The sequence below is a fragment of the Acartia tonsa genome, chromosome 9, assembly GCF_053477335.1.
Source record: "Acartia tonsa isolate MP-2025a chromosome 9, ASM5347733v1, whole genome shotgun sequence".
Classification (NCBI taxonomy): domain Eukaryota; kingdom Metazoa; phylum Arthropoda; class Copepoda; order Calanoida; family Acartiidae; genus Acartia; species Acartia tonsa.
The window spans coordinates 38,106,327-38,116,107 of NC_137268.1; the positions used below are offsets into that span (position 1 = coordinate 38,106,327).

The following is a 9,781-nucleotide window of genomic DNA, read 5'->3' on the forward strand; positions in this document are numbered from 1 at the left end:
CAAAATTAATAGCTGCGAAACATTTAAAAGAAAAATGACTGAAAAGGAGAATCACACCATTAAAATATCAGACGCTTATCTCAATTGCAGTGTAGATTCCGCAATAAAGATATACACGGCCAAATAAAAAATACGTCAAATGAGGGGGGAGGGGGTAAAGAGTGCTTACCCTCCTAAACAAATGTTTTGGGGCGCCGAAGGTAAATCTAAATTTTTAAAAAAATATCTTAGAATATCTCGCACAAACCTTTGAAACCTCACATTTATCCCCTACCAAAAAAAGGCTTAGACGTCCTTGCCGGGGACATAAATAAAGTAGCTGCGCGTCTTAAAAGTTAATATTTAATTCTAAAAAAAAAACAATTTAACATAATTAACAAAAGATCAAAATAATAATCTTCTTACAATGTATTAATTCAAATAAAAGAAGTTTATATTTATTAATTCCTTTCATTATTATATTCTTTTTTATTATTCTATTGATTAAATAGTTAATAAAAAAAAAAATTTTACTAGAGGTGCTATTTAATTATATAAAGTTGTAAGGTTTTTGTCGAAGCTACTCTATAATAAAAAATGTCTGTCCGTATGTCCGTTTGTCGTCCGTCCTTCAATCCATACGTCTGTCCATCCGTCCGTCAGTAAGAAACGGTATGGTGGAAACGTTAATTTCTCTTTATGTACGTCCAGGAAAAGGGAATGTGATTCTGACAAACAATTCCCTCAATCCCCTTTTTTCTCCCCCTTATTACCCATTTTCCTTTCAGTTACATCAAAAACAAGCTTTACTCCAACTTTACTCCAACAAAATATTTGCTTTTCGGCAATTTCAAATGGAATTAATTGGCTGAATAGCAGCTTCTGAGTATGACTGACCACTGTATAATATGTCCGTATCTGCATCGGTTTCGCACCCTCTTTCCTTTTATTTGCTCTTCTGTCCTTATTTGCATTCAAGAGCTTTGCTACTTATGGATGTTGTCATCCTTTTGTTTTCATTATAACATTTTTTATTATTGAATATAAATTAGATTCTGTGTTCAAAACTGTTATGTAAATATTTTTTTACGTCTTTCGAAATTTTTAAAAGAAAATTAAAAATAAATTAGAAAAAGCGTTAATTCAATGCGTTTATAATCGATCAAAAATACAAAGGAAAACAGTGTCTATCTGTTTCTCTGTCTATCCATCTGTCTATCCATTTGTCTATCCATCCGCCTATCCAGAAAAAAAAACCCACAAAAAAAAATAAATAGCATCCAAATATCTTAGCTTCTGATAGAGCTAGAGGTAAAAAAAAAATTTAGGTAGTACTTTTTAGGTCCAGGAAAACGGTTGCAGATTTCCCTTTTGAAAGACAATTCCTGCAGGACTTTCCTAACCTTTGCTTCTTATGTTTTAAAATAGTTTGTAATATATAAAATTCTCCTATTTTATATCAGATGAAGAAAGCCTACCTTCATAATTAAGCCTGTAGACTAAGCTTTCCAAGCCATAATCTGCCTGGGCGATAGTGGTTCCTTAAAAAAAAACACAAATTAAAATAAAAAATAATAAAATCTACAAAATTTGTTTCAGTAAATAGTGAAAAAAACTAGAGAATTGTAAGAGGATATACAAACTTTCCCGATTTTGTATAATTTTTGAGGAACACGACTCCAGTTACGTCATATTTTTCTTTCCCGAAAATGGGAAGGGGGAAAGAGAAAAAAGGGAAGGGGGGAAGACAAAAGAGATAGAAGAAAAGGGGTTTTCCCCATCTCTTTTGAAGAGATTTTCTTCCCCCCTTCCCTTTTTCGGGAAAGAAAAATATGACGTCACTGGAGTCGTGTTCCTAAAAAATTATACAAAATCGGGAAAGTTTGTATATCCTCAATTGTAATATTGTGAATTGTTTTGAAAGAAAAATTTGTCTTTCCAATTAGATATGACCGTTAGTGTAGAATTAGGTAGACATGGTTTCAGTAGTTCTCTACGTAGTTCAAAACACCATCAGTACCAACAGCTCGTTGTCGGGAAGGTGATTGGTTCGAATATTGGCTTATCATCGCGTCATAACTAAAGACGTTAAAAATGGTTCCTATTGCTACTAGGTGCGCGATATTAAATTTGGGGGAATGTCTTGGCCCAAAACAGGCGCAACTCATTGTCATGCACAGTTATGATTTTTCAGACGAAGGTCGTGCAATCGAAGAGTTGGTTGTACGGTGGGTGTTACTTAACCTAATACCCCGGGTGTTAGGACAGAAAAGGAGACAATTGGCTTCCCCAAAGAAGATAAAGTAAATAATACTTTATCTTCTTTGGACTCCCCTTAGTTATTCTTGGTTGTTGGCGTTTGAGTGTGAAGAACAGCATCCCCGCCCCCCAGAGGTAGTTAAGTAGTTCTATCGTTGAATTATTCCAGCGTTGTAGAGGAGCAGCTCTATGACAAATATTTACCTGAGAAAGTATTAGTTTCACAAATATCCGCTCCTGCCAAGAAATATTCCTTGTGGATAGAGTAGACAATGTCAGGCCTTATTAGCAACCATACTTTTACAAATTATGAATTAATCATTAAAGTAAAACAATAAAGGGTTAAATAATTTTAAGTCCCCTTCCCGAGGACTTTCAATTGGGTCAATCAATAGCGTCAGAAATATTGATACAGCCAAGTCGCTACAAAAGAGCAGAAAGCAATTTGTTAGCAGACGATAAGGTCTTTTTCCAGGTAGTTGTCTGGTTATAATCTGTTCTAAAAATTTTAATTATTAATCTTCCGGCAAAAATTAAGTTACGGGCATATAGAAAGTTTTATTTCCAAAGTATTTAAAAGATTCGTCAATATAATTTAGAAATTTGCACCAAAAATTTGTAGGCAAGCCTAATACTTTTAGAAAATACTGATAGTGCATAAAGTCACGGCCTAGTCACCCGCTATAAATCTGGACTGCTGCAGAGTAAACATTTTTAAAGATTATCCTTATAATAAAGTAACAGGATGTGTGTTTGTCTAACTGCAGAACCGATCGGGTAGCTTCTAATATGTCCTGGGAAGGTTTATAACTATTTTTGGGGTGGATACTACCACCTTCCTAAGAGAAATCGCCGCTAGAAAAAAATAAACCCCCTAATTAAAAAAAAAATGTTACTAAAATTAAAAATGTGGGGGAGGCCTCTAGTCTGTTTGAAAATTTACTAAGCCTTAACATTTCAATCTAAATTAAATGAATTCGCATTTTAGATTTAATAGAATAGAGCCTAGTACACAAAAAATTTAGGTCTGCTTCTGAAAACTGTAGGTCGACTTATAGAGTTTAAGGTTGACCGTTTATAAAAAGGAATTTTTTGGTTGTACTTGTTTAGGTTGACCAGGGGCGTCCAAGATTTATTTTTTTGGGGGGGGGGGTAAAATGGCGCGCGAAGCGCGCCGCGAATTTTTTTTACCCTCCCAAAATTTTTACCCCAGGGGTAAAATTTGCTTGGGGGGGGGGTAATTACCCCCCCTGAAATCTGTTAGCAGGGGTAAAATTTGTTTACCCCCCCCCAAAATTTACCCCCGGGGTAAAATTTTTTGGGGGGGTAATTTAAATTTTATTAAAAATTTTTTTTGTTAGAGATTTTTTATTGGGGGGGGGGGGTTAAATACCCTCTCCTAAATGGTTGGGAGTGCCTACGGCACCCCCAGGGTAGGGGTAAATTTTAAATGGGGGGGGGGGGGGTAATCGCCCCATTACCCTTCCCCCCCTTGGACGTCTATGAGGTTGACGTAAGGAAAATATAAGTTGACCTTCAAAAGTTATTTGTGAATTGGGCTTAGAGAGTAATCAAATAAGAACACAGACATAACTCGTTTTGATAAATTCATAATAATTTTTTATATTTCATCAATGTTTAATTAAAAATCCTTTCATAAATGGAGATTACAAAACAGCAGACGGAAAGATGATTAAAGTCCATCCACAGATTATGACGTCGTACGATAAAATAACCAATAAGAGGCCAGCATAAATTTTACCATATTGGTCAATTACATTGTAAACTGGACTCTCATTGGCTATTAGTATTCACCGTATGACGTCAAAATCATTGGAGGGACTTTTGCAGAGAGTGAATTATCTAAATCAGGAACGTCTAAGAGGTGTGGGGTGCTTACCCCCCCCCCCTCCCCCCAACATGCAAATTTTACCCCTGGTGTAAAAAAAAGTTTAAAACAATCAAACCCCCCTCCCCCCCAAAAAAGGTTACCTCCTGTCCTGATGTTTTTACTCACCCCCCCCCCCCTTCAAACAATAAAAAATAAAAAAGCTTGGACGTCCTTAAATCAAGACTTGCACTGTAGAATAATAAAGCATGGTTTGCCTTGTGATACTGAGAAGATCATTATTTCCTTTCAAAGGTTTCTCGTGATTCTTTAGTTCAGAATTCCTAAAAAGATATTTAAACCATGAGCAAAGAAAGATTTATTATATCCTTATATAAAATTTACAGGATGCCTGTGAGTTTGTCTGTCTGAACCGTTGAACTAATATAATTCTCCTTTGCAATGTAGCTTCTCATAGGTGCTGGGTAGGTTGGAAACTATTTTTGGGGATGGTACCACCACCCTCCCTCCTAAGAGATAAAGCCCACATAATCATAAACAAAATTACCAATTCTATAGATTACATATATTGTTAACCCTTACAGATCAATCTCATTTTTTTGTAGGTAAGATGGAGAGCTGTGACTTCATGACTTTTTAAGTTCAGTAATTATACGTCGGCAAGAGTTGATTTTATTAGGATATCTGGTCTCTGTCGGTCGTGGTGTCCGGTCAAAGTCGGTTGGGTAACATAAAAGTTAGAAAAAATTCTAAATAAATCTTAATTTCTACATTATGACTTTTTTGTATAAGGTAGAAACCTAAATTTTTTTGGTGAATACTTAGATATCAATGACCTTCTGAGAAAAGTGGTGTTATGACCGTTTGACCGCTCCTTGGCCGACTTTATGACCGATTTTTGTCCGGCTTTTACTAACATATATCATGCATATCGTGGCTTCTATTACAGCTAGAGACCTATAATTTTTTTTGGTAAATCCTTGAGCAACAATAAATAGATAAAATATTAATTGGCGCCGCCAACCGCCGTTTTACCGCAGTAACCGCCGAAAATGGCGGTTTCCGTTATTTGCAATTTTTCGGCGATGATCAGAAAAAGTAATTTTTTGTTATGAAAAATAAAAATTCGTCCTAAACTATGGTTATCCTAGCTGCAAAATTGGCCGCTCTACAGCTGTTTTAAAATTTAGCGGCTGGCCGCTAAAAAGCGGCTAAGGAACGGCCTGACCGCTATGACTAGAAAAAGTAATTTTCTCTAAAAATACACATGAACCACCAGAAAAAAATTTTACGTCTTTATCTGTAATAGAAGCCGAGCCCCCCCCCCCCCCCCGATCTGATAAGTTGGGAATTGTGGCCCGATCTGTAAGGGTTAAAAAAGGAAGACACACAGAAAACCGTCCCGAATTTGTATTAATTTTGAGGAACAAGACTCTAGTTACGTCATATTTTTCTTTCCCGAAAAAGGGAAGGGGGAAAGAAAAAAAAGGGAAGGGGGGAAGAAAAAAGATATGGGAGAAAAGGGGGTTTTCCCTATCTCTTTTGAAGAGATTTTCTTCCCCCCTTCCCTTTTTCGGGAAAGAAAAATATGACGTCACTGGAGTCTTGTTCCTCAAAATTAATACAAATTCGGGATAGTTTTCTGTGTGTCAAATTGGAAGGACACTCCAAGTTTTTATTAACCAAAGAAGAAAAATAATAAGAGAACTCGAGTTTTGAAGTCAACCTATGTGAGAAGGTGTTTATAAATTTTTTTATGCCAATGTCCCCTCCTTCCCACCCCCCTCCCCTCCGTTAATTTCATAAGGGGGTTTCAGTGTTTAATAGGCACTTTGAGGAGCATCACCAGAAAAACTATACCTAAAATCCTCTTCTTCAAGTTTATGTTTCTGTACCATAGTACCCATGGCTCCGTCAATAACCATTATTCTTTCCTTCAGCATATCTTTGATTTCCCATCCAATTTCTAGACAAGAATCAAAACATTAAGAGTTAGCAGTTACATTGTAAATTTTCCTATATTTTGGGGGTTTAATTTAATTGGACCCATAGTTTCTTTTTTAACCATAATTATTTCCATCAACATATCTTTCATTTCCCATTTGATTTCTAAACATGGCTATTATAAAGAGCATGTCCTAACTTTTGTGATTTTGTTTTAACCTATTCGTAATGTGCTCTCAAAGTTCAAAGTTTTGAATCGCCGTGTTTCAACAAAATAGATTTTTTCAATAATTTCTCAATAGAATTCAAAAAGAAAGTTGTCAAATTAAAGATCTTACTATTTTTGTTCATAATGGAAATTTTCTTTTTTTTTGTTGCGTTTTAGTACCTTAAAACCAACTTAATTTAAAAAAAAAAACTAAAATTAATTCAAGAATAAGAGGTTTACAAAAAAAACGATTGCATATCTAATTCTATTGGTCATTTTACATCTACTACTTACTAAAAGCGACATGCTATTTTTTTAATCACAAAAGTTAGGACATGTTCTTTTCACATTTTTTGGGGTAAATTTCACTTTATTGTAACCATAGTTTCTTCATTAAACATAATTCTTCAATCATTTCTAAGCTTATTTCTAAACAAGAATTTAAACATTAAGTGTTAGCAGCTGTATCGTGAAGTTCAAATCTAAACAAGGAAATATATAAAACGCAAGAATTGTTTTTAAGGAAAATATTTGTTTTATTTTGGAACTTTAATAAGTTATCAAGTTAAGACTTTCATTTAGTATTTTATTTCTACCTTGCCTCAAAATTCGATTTATTTCCAAAAATAAAATTTGTTTCATTTTTTAAAAACTTTAGTGCCTGTTGAGGCTTCTAGAGGCGTAGCCGCTAGTATGATATAAGGTAAATACATTTTTCTATGAAAATAAAATTCTAAATAATAACATAAAAAATCCAAAGTATATTGAAATATACTGGAAAGTCTATTTACAAAACTTATTTGAATTTTTTTCATATCTTCTCTAAATGTGTTGAGAATAATAAACAAAATTGTTTTCTACATTAACAAGGATGAAAACATCCATAAAAAGGGAAGCACTGAAATGTTAGGACAAACGAACTGATTCCTGAATAAGCAGAATATAAATACATAAGTTTGAACAAAACGTTAAGTAAATTCGGCGCAAAACTGCTTAAATACAGAATACTGTTCAAGGACATACTTAAATTTTATGGACATGATTCATTATATAGAAGATTGTAATAAATTAAAATTGTACTAAGAATCCAAAAATCAGATAAATTGGATGATTGTTTGACATTAAAAATAAAATTTTTGCATGTTTTAAATGAAATTAGGGACTTTCGAGAAACGATTATAGAGTTGCTACTCTTTCTAAATAATACCTAACTGACTTAGGAATCATCATGCAAAGTTTGAAATCAATACGACAATACTAACAAGTCTAAAATTACGGAAAGGGCTAACCTTTACGGACGGATGGAACATAATTATAGAAAAGCTTCGCTTTTAACAAGGAAAACACATTGATAATAAGCGAAGTAAATGTACAAACAAACACGTTATTTAAATATAGAATCAGCCAAATAGCAGAGGGATTTTAATGAACAATTTGATGTCACGCCCAAAAATTACACCTTTTTAGATTAATATTATTAGTGCAAAAGTTTGGACATAGCATGTTTGCACAACCCAATCAGGATTAAATAAAAGTCCTCAAAGGGCCTTAAAACCACCCAATACTTGAATAGAAAATCAAATTACCTAAACCACCCCAGGACCTATGTGGAATTTCTCTAAAATGGAGAACATACAGATATGAGATATTAAGCTTCAGACAAAATACCGTAATACATCAGGATATATATTATACATATACTTACGGGATGTTGACTTTAGTTGGGGTCCAGAATTTTGGTCAAGTGATCTTGGGGGCATTTTGGAAGATTTTTCTAACAAATCTGAAAAAGTTAACTAATGAAATTTTTACCTAAGTACGAGCCAAGGCATTTAGCCTCTTATTTTTAGCGGTATTTTTAGGAGCATAGCCACTCAATAATTTGAAATGTCCGTCCATCTGTCTGTATAACAGACCGTTTTAAAACGGTATGCTACTATTTGATAATAGTCAGCTTAAATCGTATGCGAAGGAGCATCCAGTAGATAATTTTCTTTGTCCGTTAAGTTGTCATCCATCAGTAACTTAATGTTTTTATTTATTGTTTATGATCACTGAAGATCTGTTCTCTTTGAACAACAGTTAGTTAACAGTTACCCCTCCTTCCTCTTCCCCCTCCCCTCCTCATCTCTATCTTTTATATTTGAAAATTTTCATCAGATATTGTAAAAATGTCATAATTATTCTCCAGTTTGGGATAAAGAATTTAAATCCAAATTTATCTAATTTTGATTATTTTCTAAAATATGGCTTTAAAATTAACTAAATCATAATAACTTCTTTTCTTGTATTTATTCGAATCCGGTGGACAGGAACCGGTTCTCATCCATACGAAAAAACTATGTCTAGCATCGTATTATATCCAGCTTTCTACGAATATAAAAGTGTACAATCATAAGATTTAACCCAGTTTTTTTTAGCCGGTACCTTCGGCACCTCGGGGCTAAAAAAACTAGTTTTAATCTTATAATTGTACATTCTATATCCGCGGAAAGCCGTTTATAATACGATGCGAGAAATAACTATTATAACTAAACTAAGGAGAAAGTCACTCCCAGTACACATTATAACAAAAAAATCACAAAATTTTGCATTTTCTTGGAATAAATAATAACTTGAAATGTGGATAACCTTGATTAAGGATCACTAATCAGTAATCACGATAAGATCACTCACACAAATTCCTCGTAGCAACCCAAAATCTTGACACAGACTGAACAAATTTTACTAGGGAAAGAATGAAAATACGAGTTATCTTTAGTTGCGATATTTGACAACAGAGTAACTTCTGATAGAGTAGACACACGCGCATAATTTTTTTTTTAATTGAAAGTAAATCAGAAATATTGGATTTTAAAAAAAGTTTTAAAAACTTATTTTAAAGTTATATTTTTATTTAAAGTAACCATATTCTATTAAACTATTTTTTTTTCTTCAAAAATTCGCCATTTGCATACTATTATTATTTTTCTCTAAAAATGTGCATACTGTATTTTTTTCCTTTAAAAATTTATTTCTTTATTTGTTTCATCCTTTTGAAGCATGGTAAGTTGCAATACAATTATGCAAGTTAAGATACTATGATACAAGATTTAACTCTTATTTTCAAATGTTTTTGGCTCCAAAAAATTTAAAGGTAGTATACTATCTCTCCATTTATTAAAAAAAATTATCCCTCTGTTAGCACTTTAAAGTACCCCCTCCCCCTAAAAAAAGCTTGGATCCTCATATGTAAGCTATATACATTTTTTAAGGGATATTCTAAATATAAATTACTCTCTTTTACACCTTGAAGCAAAGAACTTTCACCAACAGTGCTGCTGCTTTTGACCATATACATAAAAAGGTTCCATTGGAATTGCAACAAACAGAGTTACATTCAAGAAATGGATTCATTCTTTGTAAAAAACTAAAGGTTAACTAGGTATATTAAATCTTATATGTAATGCTCTTTTCCAATAATTCTTCAAAATTAATTAATATCTGCTAGATAACAACCATTACTCAGCCGTATAGAAGACACAAGTATAGCATCATATATA

At 33.3% G+C, this 9,781-nt stretch overlaps 1 protein-coding gene across 6 annotated transcripts in view; it reads right to left on the reverse strand.

Moving 5' to 3' along the window:
* LOC145328866 (methionine synthase-like) overlaps window positions 1-8,031 on the reverse strand; it is a 68,010-nt gene extending 59,979 nt beyond the window's left edge. For all 6 annotated transcript variants that reach the window (XR_013882664.1, XR_013882663.1, XR_013882662.1 and 3 more), the window contains exons 1-5: window positions 7,945-8,031; window positions 5,948-6,053; window positions 4,345-4,410; window positions 2,443-2,519; window positions 1,458-1,520 (exon numbers count right to left, since the gene is read on the reverse strand). Coding sequence is in view for 3 of the 6 variants with exons in the window: in XM_080172785.1 (XP_080028911.1) it covers window positions 1,458-1,520; window positions 2,443-2,519; window positions 4,345-4,410; window positions 5,948-6,053; window positions 7,945-7,999 (367 nt within the window). In the remaining 3 variants the exon portion in view is untranslated. The remainder of the gene's footprint in view (window positions 1-1,457; window positions 1,521-2,442; window positions 2,520-4,344; window positions 4,411-5,947; window positions 6,054-7,944) is intronic.
* Window positions 8,032-9,781: the final 1,750 nt, after the last annotated feature.